The 24,385-nt window shown below is 38.5% G+C and overlaps 1 protein-coding gene across 1 annotated transcript in view; it reads right to left on the reverse strand.

The window, feature by feature from the left end:
* Positions 1-24,385, reverse strand: part of LOC135196959 (lambda-crystallin homolog) — an 82,501-nt gene that overhangs the window by 52,346 nt on the left and 5,770 nt on the right. The window contains exons 3-5 of the mRNA XM_064223817.1: positions 16,659-16,741; positions 16,051-16,176; positions 15,372-15,529 (exon numbers count right to left, since the gene is read on the reverse strand). Of these exons, the coding sequence (XP_064079887.1) occupies positions 15,372-15,529; positions 16,051-16,176; positions 16,659-16,741 (367 nt within the window). The remainder of the gene's footprint in view (positions 1-15,371; positions 15,530-16,050; positions 16,177-16,658; positions 16,742-24,385) is intronic.

A 24,385-nucleotide genomic window follows, 5' to 3' on the forward strand; every position in this document is an offset into this window, starting at 1 on the left:
ACAGCAAAAATAGCCAAATTTTAAAAGTAATTTGTATTTTTCCTAACATACAAACCTTTAGTTTTTACATAGAATTTAGCTTGCAGATGCAAGCTGGAACAGCTGTTTAACTTTCAGATTTGGTCATTAACTACTGACTTTCCCCCCAACCACCTGTCGTACTGCACTACATTTTTCCTTTCGGCCCAGGTACCACAATGAGGGGTGGCTCAGGTTGGACATGAATGTAAAGAACTTCAAGTTTGCATATTAGGAAAAATACAAATCACTAGGTATTGATTCCTACACAAATACAAACCTTCATTCCTTACACATGAGACGTACCTATTGGCGGGAGAAGTCTGGGCAAATCTGAACCAACTGGTGGGTTCTACCCACCTGGGAATACCTTTCTGGTCTGGAAGAGCCGAGGAAGGAATCCGGTACCTCTAGCTTCTTGGACATATGGGATGTTGCACCTGCTACACTTCCCAATGTAAAGTAACAAGTTTGCTTCAATACCTTTGATGAAGGCTTGGAGGAAACCAAAAGTTTGGAGACAATAAAACTTGCTAACAAAACCAACAGGTTTGTTTCAATGTCTATCCTTCTCTCCCCATGTCTACAGAGAGGGGGACATGCATCCAATCAATCTACAAAATGACAAAGGACAGGATGCCAGTCATAAAACTCACCTGCAAAACTCATCCATCCACCGTGTGATGGCTTCCTACCTGCCTTTCTGTCCTATGAGAGAGAAAGGTAAAAGAGATTGAGGAGGTGACCAGTGACACTCACAACCTCTCTTGCTTACCGTTCACCTGAGACAAGATGCAACTTGTCTTCTTAGGGAAGGTGAATGAGCTACACTACTTGTTGGGGAGCCACAAGACCCGAGGAAAATATGTCCAGGGACTTGTGGGCAACAAACATCCCAAAGGTAAAACGAGGTACAATCGTCCCTCACCATATCAGGGTTCACTTATCACTGTCTCAATCCATCGTGGATTTTTAAAATTTAATATATCCAAAATCTGTATGCCAGATTTTCCGGTTATAGCAGGATTTTGCAGTACATATTTATAATTCTTATATCTGTGGCAAAATAAGCATTTTCTAGCCTAAAATTTTTATTTTCAAATTAGGTTCATTTTTTATATAAACAAAAATTATTTACTAATTTTCAATCATTAATATTAATGTAACAAATATTATTATTAATAGGGCTTAGTTTTTTCAGACCTCTGAGTCTAAGTCTCATACTCTTCTCGGGCTGGTAGTGTAAACAACAAAAATATGCAAATGCTAAATTAAAATCCCACAAAATCACAAAACAGCTTACTAACAATAATTGTTTGTTGTAACAACCAAACAAACTAACATTAATAAACCTCTCTCTCTCTCTCTCTCTCTGGATATGTTCAAAATTTCAATAAAACTATTTCTCTTGCAGAGTAAACTAAAATATTGATCTTTTATTAAACTTTACGTCAACTTACAGAATAAACTACAATATCGATCTATTATTATTGTATTAATATAAGTATAAAAAGTAACCATTGTCCTGACATCTGTAACTTTTTACTATAGGTACATGTTACCATATTTTTCTTTCTACACTTTACTGAACCTTTCTTCACTATAAGTTTAATAGTTGCATCTATGATTATCACACATATAACAGTACACAAGAGAAATATTTTTACCACGTTGATGTTTCATCTATAATCCTCGTAAAAACATTTAAAATTCCTAATTTCATATGTAAGCAACACAATGTTATTGTTATTCTTCTCCCAAGTCAGTAAATAACATTAATGTGTTTACATTATTAAATAGTGATATTTGAAATTAGTGTATATCATTGTAACGTACATAGATGAGAATTTTTATCATTGTTGTTGCTCTGTTCCGTTAACTATTACGTAAGTTTAAGAGTATAGAAAGTGTTTAAGTGCATAGGAAGTCTCAGTAGGAAAAGAAGAGCGGTAGGTTAGGAAGCACCACATTTTATTTACAACACATTTCGTTGTTTCTTCATAACATTTTCAAGCCTAAAAGGAGACCATTACATTCTTTTAATAGTTAAAGATTATCAATCATTATTGGCTGACAAGCCGAGTAAAAGTGGCAACAATAAGATGAATGATAAAATCTTTAAAATGAATACAATAGCATAATATAAAACAAAATTAGTGGGAAAAAACAGAGATGGAAAGTTTACACTATAAATGAATTATAGCCATTGATCTCCACTTTCAGCCCCAATGGCCAACATATTTCTGTTTTCATGAAAAGAGATGGCTTGACGATTGTCCCATAGAGTTTACACCAATCGTTTATCACAGGTATGTTGAAGCACCAATTGTTTATCACAGGTATGTTGAAGACACATTTTGGTTTTCAGGCATCTAAGTCTCGTACAGTGGGGCATCGCTTATTCACGGATCATTATTCACGGATCCAGTTAATCGCGGGTTTTTTCTTGGACCGTTTCTCATGTTACATCACTGGTATGAATCGCTGCATCACGGGTTTTTGTTGTTGTGTTCGTATGCGATGTTTTTCGGTAGGCTAACCCTCGGCCGTGGTCCGATAACTACCAACATTCATTTAAAGACTCATATAATGATATTAACTGACAATAAAGGTAATAAAACCATTCTCACCTAATATATTATTGTCCTATCTTCGAAATAAATAGCCTATTCAAGGTTTATGTACGACGTTCATTGGTAGGCTAAGCGTAGTTGCAGTGCGATAACCACCAATGTACACAAAACATTCACATTATGATATTAATTGACAATAAAGGTAATAAAACCATTCTTACCATATATATTATAGTCATATCTTCATAATAAATAGCCTATTCGAAGAATAATTCCACATCATTGCACTCAACTTATCGTCGAGTGGCCAGCCACAAAATGTAAGCATATACCTTTAAGTACGAAAATGGTTTATGTATACGGTTGCGTTCAAAGCGACATTTTTTGTTTTGATAAACTTTTAGAAATTTTAATAGTAGTGGTAGTGTAATTACAGTAGTAATAACATTAAGGCTAAAATTAATTCGAACTTCATTATTATTTTGGCAGTATTCGTATATAACTTCTCTGAACAATGAAGTCATACAAACGCTATTTGTCATAGATTATCGTAAGTATTGCTGTTTGTTATTGGCGACGAAGCGTAAACGAAATACATAAAAGCATTTTTTTACCTTATTATATTATCGTCATATCTTCATAATAAAAAGGCTATTCGTGGAGTAATTCCATATCAGTGAAATCAATTTTATCTATGCGAGGCCAGCCACTGACAAAATGACGTACGTATATGAAAATCAAATTATGGTAGCGTTCACAGCAAGATTATCTTTCGAAATTTTTATAGTACTATTCATGCTACGTAGTAATAATGTTTGGAATATACGTAACATCAATTTTCAATACAAAATATCATCGTTATTTTGGTAGTGAATAATAGTTTAGAATTATCATACATACACTGCATTGTTATGGGTTTGTGCCAGTGATAAACAACCAAAATAACGTTCTCCTTTAACCTGTTAAGCGTCCTCCCCGGATGAGCTCGCTCGCTAACGTACCGTCACGCTTTTTTTGTAATCAGCGATCATAGCACTGATGATAGTTTTTCAAAGTTAATATTGATTTTTATGTTTATTATTCTTACTGTAATTAAGTGTAGGAAATTCTTTAGGGTCTCTCTCTCTCTCTCTCTCTCTCTCTCTCTCTCTCTCTCTCTCTATCTCTCCTCTCTCTCTCTCTCTCCTCTCTCTAGTGTAGGAAATTCTCTCTCTCTATCGTCTCTCTCTCTCTCTCTCTCTCTTGCTCTCTCTCTCTCTCTCTCCTCTCTCCTCTCGGAGTCCAGTCACTCGGCAAAGAAAATTCATCTTCACTCCCGCAATTGGAAGAAAAGTTTGTATCATCACTGGAGGATTCAGAACTAGAGCTGTCATCATCAAAGGAGGTTATCAATATCAGACTCCTCATCTAGTATTTGAATGATCTCACCTGAAGAATACGCCTCCTCTTTGGGACATTCATTGTGAAAGACGCGAAATCCAATTTGTCTCGATAAACGCCCGAAGCGTATTGAAAGAAAACCAACAGGGACAGGCAGTTTTTAGCATAAGCGACCACCAGGAAAGAGTTGCCAGGCTGGAAATAAGTTCCCGTGTGCTGAGAGTGTTACCAAATGATGTGTTCCTACACTTTCTATACGAAGTAAACCCGTATTATTACGGGGCTGACGGCTTGACAAGCACAGTCAAAGTTCTGAACGTAATATCCCGTTGAAGGCGCTACCGAGTAGATCGCGGTAAACGTATTATTACGTGGGTGACGCTTAAAAACAGGTTAAGTCAACGCGTTTAGGAAAAACATGACATAGAATCGACTTTGCGACTTCGTTCACTTTGATATTTTTAACGATACAATAACTATCATTTGTACTACTAAAACCATCTTCACATAAGTAATTTTTTCGTAAGATATGTGTTGTTACAAAAGCTAGCTTATACATAAAAGGCTTTTATAATTTAAGTCACCATATACATATGTACCCAAACTCATTGTGGGGAAATTTACTACTGTTTCCTCGGATATTGAAATACTTTAGCATCATTCAAACACTTTAATAATATAATGCATAAATACTAGGCTATACATATTTACATCGTATACAAATACTACATACAGTTATATACACATACTTTTATATACAAAGTTAACAGTTATATCACATACTTTTTATATACAAAATTAATCATATGAGTAGTGATCAGACGACAGCTAGTGCACTGGACTACGTACGTACTACTTGGAAGATAAAACAAACAAAAATTTTGTTGTTGTTAGTCGCCGGGATAGATTAACATTTTTCCAGAGATTAAAGAGCTGAATTTTGTTTTGAAGGTATGTCAACCGCGTTAGTAAATAGATATCATCTTCTAAGGAATTTTTTTTTTTCTCTTCTTTTTGCGGAAGAATCTTCAAGCCATTTTGCATTCAAAGTAATGAGAAGGAATCATTATATTCTTCATGAAATCAGTAAAATACTTACACTAATAATAAAAACTAAAACTACGTACTGTATGCAAAACACATGCATCATCGTTAGCTTCGTGTGTGTAACGTTCATTCTAAGAAATTACAGAGTAGTATAACTAACACCTGATTGGTTGGTTGGTAGCCATGGAGATCTGTTATCCAATGACTGCCCTCTGCTTCTGTTCTATTTATAGACATATGCCATGGATGGCACTAGGTTTGAACGTTACCATGTTCGTGATTTTCTGACTGCTGACGGCAAAAATTACTCAATAATTTTCTTTATATAATTATTCCTTCGTGAAAACAATAATATAATATCGCGGTTGACATACCTTCAAAACAAAATTCAGCTTTTTAATCTCTGGAAAAATGTTAATCTATCCCGGCGACTACAACAACAAAATTTTGTTCGTTTTATCTTCCAAGTAGTACGTACGTAGTCCAGTGCACAGCTGTCGTCTGATCACTATTCATATTATTAACTTTGTATATAAAAGTATGTGTATATAACTGTTAACTTTGTATATAAAAGTATGTGTATATAACTGTATGTAGTATTTGTATACGATGTAAATATGTATAGCCTAGTATTTATGCATTATATTATTAAAGTGTTTGAATGATGCTAAAGTATTTCAATATCCGAGGAAACAGTAGTAAAATTTCCCCTGTCCCCACAATGAGTTTTTTGGGGCTGGCATATGGTATATCTAAGATTGACTTGCAAATTATAAAAGCCTTTTATGTATAAGCTAGCTTTTGCAACAACACATATCTTACGAAAATTACTTATGTGAAGATGGTTTTAGTAGTACAAATGATAGTTATTGTATCGTTAAAAATATCAAAGTGAACGAAGTCGCAAAGTCGATTCTATGTCATGTTTTTAACTTTAACGTAGTGGTAAAAAGTGGTATGAAAAACACCAGTGTGTCGTAGCGATGCGTCATCAATATAGTGGTATGAAAATACCACATGGTGTTGTAGCGATACGTAATCACAAAGTACAAATCCTTTTCCCGGACCCATCCTCAGAATTTTACGACTCTTCAACTTCAAGATCGATATGGTAAAATATATTATATAGTCATACTTATTGTTAAAATTCACAAGTTGAACTGCAAAACATTATTATATTTTGATTGTTATGTACATATATTTTTTGTGTTTTACGGAATGTTTGTTTTGAAAATAATACCTATTAGTGAACATATGGTATTAATTGTCCCACTATTTTATTATAGGTGATCTTAATTATCTCACATTCATTTAACAGTATTATTAATATTTTATTTAAATAAACTGTAATTAATAAATAACAATAATGAAAAACATAAAGGGAAAAAATGTTTTTGCTGCAGTAGTGGTGTTTGTTTGATTATGCATCTGACCTCACATTTCCGAAATCTGAAAAATTCCAAAAACCGAAACATCGGAATGTGTGTGTACTGCACATTTTTTTTAAACACGCACACAATGTCTACACATTTACTGCAAATTACAGTACGTACGTATTTATTCCTGCAGAGAGAGAGAGAAGAGAGAGGAGAGGGATTGAGAGAGTGAGGAGAGAGACGAGAGCGAGAGAGGAGAGAGAGAGAGAGAGAGAGAGAGATAGAGAGAGAGAGAGAGAGAGAGAGAGATAAGGAGAGAGAGAGAGAGAGAGAGAGGAGAGAGGAGAGAGAAGATGAATTAAGGACTCCAAGGCGTGTTATTTTTACAATTATTTTATTATCTTGGGATTTTTTTTTTAATCTTGAGATTTTCTATTCAATTCTCGAGATTAATAAGAAAATTACCGTAAATTGACTAGCATCAGCACACATCTGAATGACTCGGCCATTAGCAGTCTAAACCACCACCAACCTTATGAACTTGCATGATACATGAGATACATGACAAAACACAAAACCACTGTTTATTGGTGAAAATTAGGGGGTTGCACGATATGGGAGATTGCACGTTATTCGAGTATATACGGTATGTGATTTTTTTTAGCCTTTTATGGAACAAAATCTAGCAAGAAATTGCCATTCCCAGTTGGCAACACTGGCCTACAAACGTTTGTTTGGTGTTGTTATGAAATGTGGTGTGCGCGCGTTCTTTAAATTGTACCCATATAAACGAGTTAATTATGTGGCATCCAAAAGCCCTGATTCTTTTACTCTTATGGGAAAGACGCCTAAAGGTCAGATGAAGGTTTTTTACGTGGAATATAATAGTATTAACGTGTTGTGACGAAGGGAAGAGATGTTTCGCTGCATACTGTTGGTAGCATTATCGTTATTATATTACTGGATTGCACTGCAAAATCGTCGCCATCTTTTATCAACATACTAGATTGTTGGTGAGTACCCATATGATTTACATATTTTGATAGTTCTCTTACCACTCATCCTCTCTTTCCTTGTAAAAAAAAAAAGGCCCGGCCCACCATGCGTATGTAGGCTTCTAGCTGTAATCCCTAGGCTAGTAGGCTACATACCTATGTACAGTAGTACATATACTACATTTATTTTTTAAGGCTAATTTTGTACAATAACTTTAAAACTGTCTTGAATTTAGTTTTAGGTGATAGTTGAAAACATATTTGGTGTTTGAACTAAAGTAGGCAGTTATAAACATTGGAATAGTGGTCTTGGGTGGGTTAACTATTAAAGTAGGCAGTTCTAAGCAATTTTTGAGGGGGGTATCAGGATAACACGGGTATTTACTTATCACGGGGGGGTTCTAGGCCCTATCCCCGTGGATAACGAGGCCCCACTGTACAGCAGTTCCATGATTACTTAAATTGTAAACACCCTTGTATGTATTCAGTTTACTGTGGAACATGAAGAGTAAATCACTCTTTAATTTTAACATTTTCAGAAAGTCTACTTTTGCCAGTCTTGGAATGAATTTCCAAAGTGCTACATTCTTTAACTTTAAAATAAATAACATTAACACTTAATACATAGAGCATATCTCTCTGCAAGCTCCTGGCAGTCATTTGACTCAAAAATAAAGTTTCTTTTAAACTATTTCAAAATTAATGGTTATCCTAACATATAATATATAAAGAAATAAAGTTCTTTAATATATCTCTTAGTATAAATAGCAAAATAGATACAGCAAGAGTTGATAAACTAACTATGTACTTCAAATTGCCAAATAAGTGATCCTTGTTCTAAATATGTTACAAAAAAACTAAAAAATATGTTTATCTTTCCATACATTAACCCTGAGTTAATATTTACCAACAACCACACTATTCAAGCGTTGTTAAACCATAAGGATCTACTACCTTCAGACCTTTTGTCTGATATCACCTATATTTACAAGTGTGATGCCTGTAGTGCCACCTATATTGGCCAGTCAAAGCAGTCAGTCTCCTTGTACTGGTTACTTGCTGGCCAAGCCAACCACATCACTGATTTTACAACAAACAGAAGAATATAATACAGGTAGATTAGAGACTTTTAGTGTTCTTGGTACTTTTAGAGAAGAATCATTAAAGAGAATCTGATTCGATAGAAATATTTCTTAGGAAACCAGATCTTAATCTTGACAATTCATCTTATCCCTAGCTTTTAATATAAATCATTCAATAATTCATTTATAGTGTAAACTTTCCATCTGTTTTTCCCCCAATTTGTAATTCACTTTCAAGATTTTAGCATTTATCTTACTGTTGCTAATTTTACTCAGCTTTGTCAGCCAATAATAATTGTATAATCTTCTAACTATTAAATACTGTAATGTCTGTTTTAGGCTTGAAAATGTTATGAAGAAACAATGAAATGCATAGCAAATAAAATGTGGTAGTTCGGGGTTCCTAACCTATGCTCTTCTTTTCCCCTATCGCTAGGGGGTTCTAGAACCTAACCTCAGCAATAGACAGGGGATGACTGTAAATGTAGTCTGGCACCACAACACAACTGGTGCTCATACCACCTGTTGAACTAACAGGTTCTTCCGGAATGCAAGGGACGGGGCGATGAATCAAGAGGAAATTGCAGAGAAAGAAGCAGGTTTGTCTGTCAAGCGCCTGAGGTGGTGTGAGTAAAAGAAAACATAATAAATTTTGTAAATGGAAGACCACTGAAGATTCAGTTCTAAAAGTATAAGTGCTCTGAACCTTTTATTGCAGATAATAAATTCACATTTCATACAGAATACCAAATCAATTTTTCATCAATTTTTTGTGAGGTTTTCCAGTTGAAATTTTGGGCCAAAAGCAATTGTTCAAGATTTGCAATACAGATTTTGAATACAATTGACTACATATCATTTGCATAATTTATCACTCTATGATAAAACTTATACTGTAATACAGTAATACCTCAATCTTACACGATTCGACTTGTGCAAATTCACAAAAGTGCAAACTTTTCATTGGGCCCAAGCTAATTAACATACGCGAGTATCTCACAGACACAAGCAGAAATGCAATATTTTCGAATCCAGAAAAAACCCTGCAAAAGTGTTTAATTTTTTCATGCACACAATTTAGAAGTTTTCAACCTTTTATATGTAAATTAAATTAAATTAAATGTTAAAGATAATAATTCTCTCTCTCTCTCTCTCTCTCTCTCTCTTCTCTCTTCTCTCTCTCTCTCTCTCTCTCTCGCTTCTCTCTCTCTCTCTCTCTCTCTTTTACCGAGATGAAAGAATTTTTATGGTACATGTATGTACAATGTTTATTAACATTTTTGAATATTAATAATAATAATAATAATGGAAAAGTAAATCCACAATAATATGTCTGTTTGATCTTGTTATTTAAAATAACAAGATCAAACAGACATATTATTGTGGATTCATTTTCCATTTTTATTTTATTAACTCATGTGATTATGATGTTTCTTTGAATACAAATAATAATAAAATGGCAGAATTCAGCAAATTTATCTTATATATTATCTTTTATATTTTCCTTATTACTCGCTTTTCTGGCTCAGCGATACTTCTTAATAATTGGCCAATAATCATATTGGGAATAATGCTGAAAGTGGTATTTCATTTAGAACAGGATTTATTAGTAAAAAAACTGGTATAATCAGTATACTGGCATTTTCAGAATACTGGTGTATGGAAAGGCATTTCCTCAGGTCCAAGTCAAGCAGGGGTTGTCATCGGTGTTGGTATCCTTCCATAAGTGAGGTCCATAAGTGAGGGCAATTTCAGGCTGGGGTCGTCTCTGGTATTCAGCTGGTATTAATGCTGGTGTAGCTCTGGCTTATTGCGACATTTCAACCTTCTTGTAGGTCATCTTCTTGGCTGGTCAGCAGAAGTGAAGAGATGGTATCTGCATGCCGGTATTTATAGCGGCTCGAATCCTAGAGCCGAGTTCTCATTGGTCAAGCCGGTCTGGGGCGAAGTCAGGGAACTCACGTTGATGGATGCAGGGATTCAGCCATGCGAGCGCTCAAGTAGTGTATCCAGAAATGAATCTCTGGAGTCCTGCCTGTGGTAGGAGTTCTATCATCTTGCTGGTGCTCCTAAATATTTAGCATTGTTGGGTGGTTGTTCCCTGAACTTGCAATGTTCTCACTCTGTTAAATGAAGCATTCATTTCCTACAACCATTTAATTCGTGCAAACGCAAGCGAAAGCGAAAGTTGACTGGAGGTAAATGCAGTAAAAGCTGGTGAGAACTTGCCACGTCTTTCTATGCATCTATCTTCTCCATGACTGAATCTCACGAAGAGGACTACACAGAGGACCACCTCCTATCTCTTTCAGATGCCTTGTCCCAAGGGACAGTGACATCAAACTTGGCACCTGAAGAATAGCCATTCCTGGCTTTCACAGGTGGATCCGAGGCACCAATGCGGCTCAGTCCCTTTTCTCATCCTGTGCCACTATCGTGATGGAGAGATGGCTACCTATCACTGACTGTGGATGTACGACCACCCTTGGGGGTTGTATACCCGGAAAGACCTGTACACGAGTATACCCGACGCAGCCCCCATTCCATGAATCAGAGACAGGAGAACAAACCTGGGTTCAAACTCCTGGGGTTCCCAAGACACTATAGTTTGTGGATAGCATCCAGGTTCCCGCTCTGGAAGGAGCAGGCGAGCTGAGGAGGCAGCCAGTTACTTCCTCTCCATGGAAAGGGTGCAGACCCTTTGAAGTCTCGAAGCGACGAAGCAAGACTCCTTAAGGGGCGGAGAATACCTTCCCTTCTTAGGACGTGGAACCCTTTGAAGAGCGAGGTTAGGAGACGTCAGATGACGAAGACAAAAGACGATGACCCTGTGAAAGCTCGCTGCAACACGGGAAGGGAGGGTGTTATGTCATGGCAAGGAACCGCAACGATCAAGAGCACAGAGTTCGTTTGTTAGGCTCGAGCACCCAGATCGGCAGAGCAGTCTGATCGAGCCGAGCCGAGCGAGCTGAGCAGATCACCACTACATAATTATGAATGGTAATCGTCAATGAAGAACTATCACTTCTTCCCAATTAACTGTTCTCCTCCAAGGCCGAAGCTCCGAGAAGAAGAATAAGAGGGATTCTGACTGCTGTCCTACGTGTTTGGAAAGGGTCCAATACACGAGGACAGTACTTGACCATTCACCAAGGTGTTGCATGCAGTTCCAAGCTCTACATAACTCCAAACAAGACTGAGGAGCAGACTCATCTGTACTGGTAAAGGCTCATCTTGCCATCCAAGCACTCGTCATACTAGTGAGTGCTAGGCGAGTGTTACAATTCGTAAGAATTCTCATGCTTGGCAAGAAAAACCCAAAACTTGTAAGACAATAATCAGGCGAGCCTTGTATCCCCCTGGTTCTCAGCAATTTGATGAAGCTGGGCACTAAGCAAGCACCAAAGAAACCAAGGGATCCAGGCGCTTGGCGAGACTTTCCTGATTACGTATTGTAATACTCATCGGGAATGCCCGTTGCCCGAGTTAGGAAATCTCAGAAAACCAAATCACTCTGTGAACGCTATAAATTCCAAGGAATTTTACCAGGATGTCTGTCTCGTCCGAGTGTTTGGAATTTATAGAAAACCCATAACACACTGAGAATGCCAGGGAATTCGAGCATTCAGCGAGATTCCCAGGTATTGTATAACAATTATCAGGAAGTCTCGCCCAAGTGTTTGCAGATCGTAGAAGACCAAAACACTCTAAGAACCCTAGAAATTCCAAAGAATTTAACTGTTCGGCGAGACCCTCGAATTTCATCAAACGATCACCTGGGTAGGGCCCCTCCTCGACTCCCATAGAAATCGAGGAGGGACGGGCATAAAAACCAGTCCTACATGCGAGCATTTGAAACTGGAATGAGAGTACAATTCAACAGAATATACACTAGAGGCTCCCAAAACGCTAGAACCCATAGAGGACTGCGAACTGAAATCTGTCCAAAGGACAGGAAAAGGCATGGAGACATAGTCTCAGTTGTGACAGAAGATCCTTCCTCAACGACGTAGATGTACGTCCTGTAGGACTCTAAGATTCCTCCAGTAATGCAGTCCCCCGGCGCTGAATCCTACAGAGCGCGCTCTGCAGGATCCCTCCTATTCACCTCACCCCTCCCTGCATAGGCATAGGAAGTAGAGGGAATAGGTGAGGAAGAATGGACGCTCTCGTTCGCCTTGCTAGCAGAACTAGCAGGAGAAATGAGTCATGGGCAGCCATCAGCCTGCGGTGATGGCTGCAACGCAAGTCTAGGAAAGGGTTATCGTCTGGAGAAAATGCTTTCCCAAGGAGGGTTACAAAACTCGCATGGCAGGCGAAACGTTTGCTGCCATCGCAACGTGACCTTCGTCTGGATGGGGCTGAGCATGCACCTGACTTGAGAGAGCCGGTATTGTCCTCCAACACATCCAAGTCCTCGTCGAGGCTGAAACCTCTCAAGAAGACTGAATGGGGGAGCTCCTTCACTTAATTCTGGAAAGAAAAGATTGATAAGTGTTGAAATTTATTGCAATTTCGTTGCAGTAGCAATCGCTATTATCCCTTTAACGCCGATTTGACGTATTAAACGTTGATATAAATTGTCTGTTGGGTGCCGATTGAACGTGTATACGTCGATATAAAAAAATTTATAGGCCTAATAGGTGAAAACTTTTGAATCATGCGCCTTGGGAGATGCTGGGAGCTCACGGATCAAGGAGTTGTTTTGTTTACAATCGTTACCCAGGCGCGCAAGCGCGAATTTCTTTCTTCTCGCACTAAAAAGCATCAGCAACACATCTCAGAAATTATTTCGTCACTTTGACATAATTTTTGCACCATTTTATATTAGCCGTAACATGGAGTATTATATATGAAAATGTGCGCAATTTCATGTAGAATACAACAAAAAACAACCCATGGTTGTAGCTTTTATCAGCTTTGAAATATTTTCATATAAATTACGATAAGTGCCAAAATTTCAACCTTCGGTCAACTTTGACTCGACCGAAATGGTAGAAAACACAATTGTAAGCTAAAACTCTTACATTCTAGTAATATTCAATCATTTACCTTCATTTTGTAACAAATTGGAAGTCTCTAGCACAATATTTTCATTTATGGTAAATTTTTGAAAACTATTTTTTTTTATGTCCGGGAGTTACGAATTCATGCATCATATTGTGATAATATTTTCTGGAGAGATGAGGACCACGCTGGGAGACATACTATGGGGCTGGAGTTGCAGGGAAGAAGAAGAAGAGGGAGACCAAGAAAGAGATGGAAGGACTGTGTGAGAGGAGACTTACATGAGAAGGGAATTGATGAGGCAGAAGCGCAGAATAGAAATAGATGGAAACGGCTCATCCGAAACGGCGACCCCATATAAAAATGGGAACAAGCTGGGAAGAAGAAGATTTTCTGTGTTGCGTTGATCATTTTACAATTTGTTATATACCAAAATCATTGCAATTTAGTGTAGAATACATAAAAAAACTAAACTCATTAGCTTTAACAGTTTCGCTCACAGCGCGATTTGTATACAATTATATATGAAATTTTTTTTTTCGCTCTGTCATATATATTCCAATATTTATATATGATAATGATATTTTTGTTCATTTCTGACAGTTGCATACTAAACTTCAGGCAATGACAAAAAAAGGAGCCAAAAATGAACTCCTAATCTTGAAAACTAAGTGTGCTGTGATTTTTTGAAAAAAAACTTTTTTCCGCTTCGGCGCTCACTCCCGAACCCCGCCAGCATACAGGAGACGATTTCTGAAATGCCGCTTAGGCGTTTAAGGGTTAAGTAGTGACATCTCACCTTGTTGTGTTAATCATTGTAAAAAATATTTAATCAAAAGATCACTACTGAAACGTTATCGAACAATATCTGGTCATAACAAGCATAAACATCGGTCCAACAAACCAATGTTTGCATATTATAGTCCGATACTCGTCAAAGAGTCGTTAACCAATTAACTGCGATTCGTTGTAAATGCGAACTAAAGATGCACTACTTCAGTGAAAAGCAACAAAACAAGGTAAAACTCATCCTGAAACTTTCGATTGAAGTTATTCAACTTTCAGTTTGTATACCGAAGTTTGGTAAATAACTGGTGAAAAATGAATAACTGCTGTCAATACCAGGAATCACAGAAATGGAATGAGCTATTTTGCTGTGTCATTCCTAACCTTCTCGCTAGGGGGCGAGACTGCTGTCACCTACCCAAATTTGAATCTACGTATACTGCTGCGAATAACAGAAACTATAGCTATGTAATTACTGGGTAAGTTGCATAATTAAAACCATTTGTATAAGAAATATCAAAAGTCAAAAAGGAAGCCAATACAAAAATGATCCTTGAGTAGTATGGAACTGATGAATGTCTGTCAAGAAATCAAAGTCAATATAAAATAAGAAATAGTAGAAATACTAGAATATGCACTCCTACAAATTTTTTAAACAGGAAGCTATAACAAGAAATTAATCCTTGACATGACATCTTGTCACACTGACAGTACAAGATTTCTTCACCAACAAACCTGATGTTCAAAATACAATTCTTGAAATAAAAACTGGAAGCTTACAATCACATTGAGCTGTCACTGCAGTTCCAATTTTACTGATAAAACTAAACAGTACCAAGTTTATCCAATGATGACAAGGAAAAAGAGAATAACAATCTAAAATGCACTTCAGTTAACCAGTTCTCACTAAGCAACCTAGGGAGAAAATGACAATAAGTAAAATAATTAAAATGGTGGGTAGTACCAGTGGCAGGGATGACTTACCTGAAAATGTGATTCATGATTCTTTGTTTATAGTAGAAACTCAACACTCAAGCCATTCTGCCTTCTGAGTGTTAAGCGTTAGTAAAATAAGAGGTTTATTTACCGTCCTTCAAAATAACTTACTGAATTCTGTTAGCACCAAACCCTGGCTGTTCTTTTGTAAACACAACAGGGGACTGGCCAATTTCCTTCAGTATAGCTCGTGTCATGTTGACGGTTTCTTTGCTTGTCCAAGGAGCAGGAACAACCTCCACCATTGGAACATAATATGGAGGATTCACCTGAAAGTTAAATAAAAATAAAAGGAAAATATGAGAGATAAAAGAAAATTAAATTTGTTAATACTTTTACTATAAAACATACTTGAGATTTTCTTAGGCAACAACCACCAAAATCTACTATGAATATATATGAATCTACATGAAAAAGGAAAATAAGAGCTCTTTATTTTGGTAATTAAGTGGCACAACTAGGATCTTACAAAAAACTCCTGCACTTACTGATGCGAGATTCATTTCAAGGGAGGTTTCTCTCCCCAGAAATATATTGTATGTACTTAATCCCCTTCTCCATTTCCTGTGGTGGTAGTGTTTCTCTTTAATAATCTTTTTTAGGCAATCCAGTTTCACCCTGATCATACCAACAGACCACTGTATATACTGACATCGTCCGTATATTCATCATTTATATTTTTCTAAGCAGTGTACAGTTGGTTGTTTGCTACAGCATGGCAAAATGAGGAGATAAACAAGCCACTGTGTATCATTTTTATAAAGCTATATACAGTAAAAAGTAAACTCACTGGATGTGAAACAATGCAGTTTTCTTTGTGTGCCAAGTCAGCAGTAAACTTTGAAGGAACAATGCAAGATGTAGATGATGCAAGCACTGTCTTTGGACCTGCAAATTCATCAATCTCTTGGAATACCTGAAAACAAAGCAGTACATCTTAAGCAAGGCTTTTTAACCACAATCAGCTTCAAAAATGACACTGAAGTGATACAACAACAGTTATTCAAAGAAACCTCATGATCACATGAGTTAATAAAATAAAATGGAAAAGTAAATCCACAGTAATATATCTGATCTGTTATTTAAAATACAAAGCAGAGAGCTTTCGAAGACCTGACAAGGAGGACCGTGACAGGTCTTCGAAAGCTCTCTGCTTTGTATTTTAAATAACAGATCAGATATATTACTGTGGATTTACTTTTCCACAACAGTTATTATTGTTAACACCTGACTACATATAAATATGCAATCACATAACAAATAAATCACTTTAGTACACAATACAAAATAAGAATCAGTCACAGTGTTAGGATGATAAAGTGGGTGACACTATCATAAGGCACAACAATACCTAAACACATACATATTTTTTTACCTAATCAAAACATATTTACTTACCTTTTTCTTGACTTCCATGTCCTCAAAAACAGATTCTTGGACAAACTTGGCACCTTCTACACAATCCTTCAGGCTTGATGCAGCTATAAAGGAAAACAGACAAAAATGAATAAACAAATCCTGGAAAGTAATTTGTAAATGTCCTAAGTATACAAACCAGAGCCTTTTATGTAGGAGTAACTTTCCAAGTGTGCTGGAATCAGTAGTTAAAACCTGGTAACAAGGTATTTTTTGTGTAGGAGACTGCCTCCTAAGGTGGGAGGATGTCTCTCAACTGACCAGCAAGTTGAATCTTTTCACAGAATTTTTGCATTCCTAGCCACAATAGTGAGCATAACCTTCTCTTCGGTCTGGAGTAAAGATGACTGAACAATAGGACCTTGACCCCAAGTGAGATGTGTCTGAGATCTTGCTCTTTTGGAAAAACCTGAGAGGGCCCACTGTGACCCTTCCGAGGGGGTGACGAAAGTTGGATGGCAGCCCAAATCTGGTTGATAAAGTAATGGACTCAAATTATAGAGCTTTAATTTCCCCCTTGTTCAGAGGGGGAGTGGAGAGAGCTGTGTTTTAAAAGTAAGAACTCTAAGACTGGGTACTTGATTGTGTAGCCTACCTCCATCTACTTCATATCGAGCACATATGCCTTACAAGTACCTGAGGCAAAACACTTTTCTGTCTAAAGTTTGGGTGATTACAAAACCTGCTCAACCACCATGACAGGTCCCAGGAAGGTATCTAGGTACTTCTGGACATCATCTCTTAGGTTGAATAAAGTAAAGATGTCGTCAAACATTTTACTAAACCACGTACTACTGAAAAGCTAATCCAAAATGCAATGGACAGTTCCTTGACCATGCCCAAATTGTAGAATTGTCTACTTTGCTGATTAAAGCATGAATCCATAAAGAAAGTTTTCCTGAAAACCCTTCTTGGTCTTGAAAGTACTAAAAAAGAGGCACTGGCACTCAAGCCCAAAAGGTCTGGTCCTACTTATGTTGCACCTTCCAGCTTCTTTGGATACCATCAAAAAAAGTCTACCCAGGAACTGACGTGTTCTGGCTTTTCAAAAAAACTCAGAAACAAGAGCGAGACAGATTCCCAACTTTCCAAGCGCCAGAAAAAATAAGGAAGGACATGTAACTCACCAGTAAGCTTCATCAAGACTAAGGGTAAAAGGAAAACAGTCTTAAGTTAAATTAGGCTGCAGAGGAACGAGAGCGACATTTCACTCCAGAGGCCAAAACTGTCTTGGAGAACTAGGCTGTTAAAGACCACTCATGAGTATGGATAACCCAACTTAAGTCGGAAGACCTGGCACAAGGCAGAGTGATAGCTTCACTACGGAGACTCACATAAACTTGTCTTGATGAAGATTAACAAGGCAGTCAAGGAGACTCCTCAACAATATCAATCACAGAAGGGCCCAGTTCCCTAGTACACATTAGATGACAAACTTTGGATGTACATAATCAGTATCCAAAGTTTGACATCAGTCCCATCAGAAAAGACTCATCTTGCAGGTGCTGTTGGATAACCCCTATGTATGCAGCTAGAGGGCTTTTACTAACGATACCTCTGCACTTGTAGCTGACAAAGAAGAGTGGGCGCCCACCAATTGGGAATCCACTTGGCATGGGACCAAGGAGGAGCTACCAAGGTCATTCTGAGCCCCAGAGTGATCAACACTTCATTGATCCCTTGGTGGATCTGACTGAATGGAGGAAAAGCTACTCATCTGGTTTGTCCCTGACTTTTTGGAATGCATCTTCCAGAGCCATCCAAGGATCTGGTACAGATGTCAGGGGAGCAAAATAACAGTTTAGCTGAGAGGTGAGCAGGTCAACCACTGGTGTTCACCAGGCTCAAATAGCTTTCCTGCTCTGCCAGATTGTAAGGACCACTCTATCCCTACTACCTCGCCTGACAGCTGAGCTGATGATTATGTGAACATTGTTCGAAAATAATTATTCGAAAACAGATATTCAAAAAACATTTATTTTAATGGAAAATTGTTAGAATGAAAATTATACGAAAGGACAATTATAAAAAATGATAATGATTCGAAATGCGAAATTCTTTATTCAAACAACGTAAAAATAACACATTCATTCGAAATGCAAAATTCTTTATTCAAACAAAAGTGAAAAAAGAATAAAAAAGTAAATATAAAAAAGGAAATTATTTGAAATAAAAAATATCTATTAAAATATATTCATAACAAAATAAAATTTACTTATAAATGCAAGTTATGTGCTACAGCGCGCAAATACTCTACTACTGAATACTCGTCAAAGGTTGCCACTAATTTTTTTAGCCTTTCATTTAAGTCACGGTATTTCTTGGAACTCTTCATAGTTTGGCTCCCTGCTCTTAGTTTTGCAATATGAATGTCTTGCGAATCCTGCCCTCTTTTTTTTGAGCGTCTAGGAACTTCCATATTGGTGGATGATGCGATGACACTTGCTGTAAAAAACCTCTGTGGCATCCTTCAAGTGCATTGTTAGTCATAGGCAAATCAGTATTGACTCTCTCAAAACAAGACCACATACTTATTTCAAACATAGGACTACGTCGATGACGTCTAGAAGAACGACCAATCCATGCATCTTCAAAATAATCTAAAACAGGATTTACTATTTGAATCTAATAATGCTTCAAATAATTCAGTAACTTTGTCTATGGAGAAAAAGGCTAGTGCCAACATCATTCAAATTCTTAAAGCAAATTCGGAATCTGTATCATATCTCGCCTTTAGACCACAATCACAAACCTTTCGATACAAGCACTGATCTAAGTGGAAAAGGCATCCATAATGAGAAGCTGTGATAAATTCTTCTTTAACAGCAGTTATAGTTGCAAGTTCGAAATCTGACGTTATGGCTGAAACTTGTAAATTTGGAACCATAGCTTAAGACTTAATTTGAGTAAACAATCTTCTATAAGTTTTAGCTCTTTTATCTAGAAGGCATAGACTACCGGAATGGTAAAGTTATTCTTCGCAGCATGTTATGTATATAATTGTTCAAATAGCTGAGGTACAGTTGTAAATGTCCCATCCACTTGTAAATGTTCACTGTTCTCAAGTACACTCAAATTATTCAGGGTTGAAAAAATAAATATCCTATCATTATAAGGACCTAAACCATATAGTAAAAATTGTTCCCCTTTATTAGTTTAGTCTGTTTTTTAGTTGAAACAATTTCCCTTCTACGAATACGATTAGATAAGCAGTCTCTCCTTTTGTCTTACATTGTGAAAACGTACTTCTTTTTATATAGCTTATTGCAGGTAAAGCTTGTGCGGCACTTTCACTTAGGTAATTGCAAGGCAGCAGTGGCAATGACATATTGAGGAGAATCACGGGTTTCTTTAGGATTATTTTTCACTCTGTTCATAAAAATGAAGTTTTTATGTTAAAACAAACTTTAATGTATACTTACCTGGCAGGTATATATATAGCTATATTCTCTGTTCCACCTGGCAGAAATTTTCAAAACTCACGGCAAACGCTAGTAACCTATTAGTAGTTCAGGATACCACCACCCCGTTACCGTGGCGCTAGCGCCAGGAACCGTTCCCACTTGGGCCAGATTTTTCTCTGAACCCTGTCTCCTGAGGGGAGGAGGGTGGGCATTAAATTATATATACCTGCCAGGTAAGTATACATTAAACTTTGTTTTAACATAAAAACTTCATTTAATGTATGACACTTACCTGGCAGGTATATATATAGCTGATTGACACATTTGGAGGTGGGTCAAAGACAGCAACATTGTTAGAGTATAAAAAATTAAAATTATTAATTTACTCTAGGTTCCTTACCTGCTAAGGTAGCTGACTTCATAGGTCCTGCCTCTCAGTCTGCTTAAACCTTAAGAGCTCTCAACAAGGAAGTGTCCTGTATGTTGAAGAAGCTAAGACTGGAACTGTCAACTGGGCGTGACCAATGTGTTGACAGAACCCTACAGCCCTCTTTGGCCACGGCATTCAAGCTTAGTAATAGATCAAGTCTTGAACTACACACACACACCACACCAATATAATACAAACCAGACTGATAAAAGTAAACACACTTTTCTCAGACGACCAATAAACACAAACACCATCACCTGATAAAATACTAGCTTAAAAGAAGGTTTTGGGGTGGTAACTCCTTTGCCCAATACTGTACCCGAGGACACGTATGGACCTAGCGTCTGACAATTATCAAAGGTTGTCTGAATATCCCTCAGATAATGAGACGCAAATATTGAATTCGTTCTCCAAAAGGTAGATTCAATAATTTCTTTGAGGGCTAAATTCTTTTTAAACGCCAATGAAGTCGCCACTGCCCTGACTTCATGAGCCTTCACTTTCAAGATACCGAAGCTCTGTTCTTGACACAACATGTGAGCTTCTCTAATTAACTCTCTCATAAAGAAAGCTAGAGCGTTCTTTGTCATGGATCTACTGGGCTCTTTGACTGAGCACCAAAGAGCATCGGAATTCCCTCTGATCTCTCTTGTTCTTTCAATGTAAAACCGTAATGCTCTCACTGGGCAGAGAACTCTTTCTTGCTCATGTCCCACTAACTCAGATAAACCCAAGACATCAAAGGATCTTGGCCAAGGATTCGCAGGGTTCTCATTCTTGGCCAAGAAACCTTCCTGGAATGAACACACTGCATTACCATGTCTCCATCCCACTTTCTTTGAAATGGCCGTTGCCAAAGCGACTAAAAAGATAGTCTTCTTAGACACATCTCTCAGAGAGGCTTTCTCTAAAGGCTCGAATTTACTAGAGGTTAGATGCCTCAAGACAACATAGAGGTTCCAAGCAGGAGGCCTGCATTGCGGCTGTTTCTTAGTACCAAATGACCTAATCAGATCTCTAGGGTCCAAATTATTAGAGATATCAAGATCTCTATGTCTAAACACTGAGGTCAACATACTCTTATAGCCTTTGATTGTAGACACTGACAATCCTAAGTCCTTCCTTAAGTATAGGAGGAAGTCTGCGATTTGGGTCACAGAGGTACTGGATGAAGACACTTTCCTCTTCCTACACCACTTACGGAAATTTTCCCACTTCGACTGATATACTGCGATTGTGGAGGTTCTTCTGGCTCTAGCCACCTCTCTAGAATATCCCCTCGCTCTGACAAGACTTTCGATAGTCTGAACGCAGTCAGACCCAGAGCGAGGGTATTCTTGTGAAATCTGTCGAAGTGGGGTTGTCTGAGTAAATCTACTCTTAGAGGAAGAGTTCTTGGTGTATCTATTGTCCATTCCAGTACCTCTGTGAACCAACTTTGGGCAGGCCAAAACGGAGCTATCAAGGTCATCCTCGTTCCTTGGCTCTCCCTGAATTTCTTCATAACTTTCCCCAGTACTTTGAATGGAGGAAAAGCGTAAACGTCTAGGTTTGTCCAATCCATCAGGAAGGCGTCGACCGCCACTGCTTCCTGATCTGGAACCGGAGAGCAATAGGTTGGTAATCTTTTTGTTCTGGCTGTCGCAAAAAGATCTACTACCGGACGGCCCCACAACTTCTACAGGCTCTGACATACCTCCAGGTGCAACGTCCACTCTGTCGGTAGAAGTTGTCCTCTTCTGCTCAACAGGTCCGCTCCCACATTCTTCTCCCCCTGGATGAACCTGGTGAGCAGAACGACGTTTTCCTCTTCCGCCCAAAGTAGGACTTCCTTTGCCAGCATGTAGAGGGGAAAAGAATGAGTCCCTCCTTGTTTGTGGATGTATGCCAGAGCCGTGGTGTTGTCCGAGTTGATCTGCACTGTCTTGTCTCGAATCAACTCTCTGAAGTGCTTCAAGGCCAAGAAAATTGCCATCAGTTCCTTCCTGTTTATGTGCCAACTTGTTTCTTCCTCGTTCCAAAGACCCGACACCTCCTGAGGGCCTAATGTCGCTCCCCAACCTGCGTCCGCGCATCGGAAAACAAGATGAGGTCTGGGTTCTTCTGTTGAAGCGACATCCCTTCTGCTAACCTGCCTGGGGTTAGCCACCAACTTAATTCCTCCTTCACTTTGGCAGGAATTAGAAACTGGAAGGAATCCGGTTGCGATTTTCTTGGCCATGAATCTTTCAGGAAAAACTGTAGAGGTCTCATGTGCAGTCTCTAGAGAAATCTTCCAGAGAAATGAACCTCTCTAGCGAAGAGAGTGTGCCCAGTAGACTCATCCACTCTCTTGCTGAGCATCGGTTTTTCTCTAGGAAGTCCTGCACCTTCCGAATGCATAGGGCTTGCCTTTCGGGGGATGAAAAAACCCGAAAAGTAACTGAAGATATCTGAATCCCCAAATAAACTATCTGTTGCTTGGGATTCAACTGCGACTTTCCCAGGTCTACCACAAGACCTAGGTCTTTTGCTAAGTCCAACGTTTGTTTCAGGTCCTCCAGACATTGACTTCTCGATTGGGATCTTATCAACCAGTCGTCTAAATAAAATGACACTCTGATCCCTCTTAGATGCAGCCATCTTGCTACATTGGACATCATCCTCGTGAACACTTGGGGGGCTGTGCAAAGGCCGAAGCACAGGGCCTTGAATTGAAAGACCCTGTTCTGAATCACGAACCTTAGATACCTCCTGCTTCCTGGATGAATCGGAATATGGAAGTATGCGTCTTGTAAGTCCAGGGTAACCATCCAGTCCCCTGGACGTACCGCTGCCAGTACTGAATCGTTCGTCTCCATAGTGAATTTGGTCTTTTCCACAAAAACATTCAGTTGACTTACGTCCAGCACTGGTCTCCATCCTCCCGAGGACTTCGCAACCAGGAATAGCCGGTTGTAAAATCCCGGAGATTCGTGATCCAGAACAGGTTCTATGGCTCCTTTCTCTAGCATGGAAGAGACTTGCTCCCACAGAGTCTTTTTCTTCACTAAATCGTTGTAATTTGCCCCCAGGGCTCTCGGAGATGTTGCGAGAGGAGGTTTCTTTAAGAAGGGAATTTTGTACCCTTCCCGAGCTACGTTGACGGCCCAGGGATCTGCCTTCATGTTCTGCCAAACTTCCCAAAATTCTTGAAGTCTGGCTCCTACTGCTGTCTGGAGGACTGAGTTCTCATTGTTTAGAGGTGGTTTTGGCTCCTCTTTTCGCTGGTACTCTCTTGCCTCTAAAGGCGGGTTGTGCAAAAAACTCCTCGAAAGGGCTGTTGAGAAGGCCTTGTTTGAGGGCTAAATTCTTTTGGAGTTTTCTTCACCAACTTGGATGGTAAAAACTTCCTTACCGATGAAGAGAGCAAATCTTGAGTGGCCTTCTGAGAAAGCGCCAGAGCTATATCCTTAATAACCTCTGACGGAAACTGTTGGTTTGAAAGGGGAGAGAACATCAACTCTGATTTCTGTGCGTTGGAAACACCTTTAGAAGCGAATGAGCACAAAAGCGACCTCTTCTTCAAAACTCCTGCAGCGAACAATGAAGCCAGTTCATTTGCTCCATCTCTGAGAGCCTTGTCCATGCAGGACATAATGCTCTTAGCCACTTCCATATCTTGAGCATTTTCGTCTTCTAAGGAATTCGCCAACGCTCCCAATGACCAATCTAGAAAATTAAAGACTTCGAAAGTCCTAAAAATTCCTTTAAAAAGATGGTCAAACTCAGACGAAGTCCACCAGACCTTGGCAGACTGCAACGCCTGTCTGCGCGAACTGTCCACTATACTGGAGAAGTCCCCCTGGGAGGAGGCAGGTACTCCCAGGCCAAGACTTTCTCCAGTAGCGTACCAT

The sequence above is a fragment of the Macrobrachium nipponense genome, chromosome 18 (genome assembly GCF_015104395.2).
Source record: "Macrobrachium nipponense isolate FS-2020 chromosome 18, ASM1510439v2, whole genome shotgun sequence".
NCBI classification, from domain to species: Eukaryota; Metazoa; Arthropoda; class Malacostraca; order Decapoda; family Palaemonidae; genus Macrobrachium; species Macrobrachium nipponense.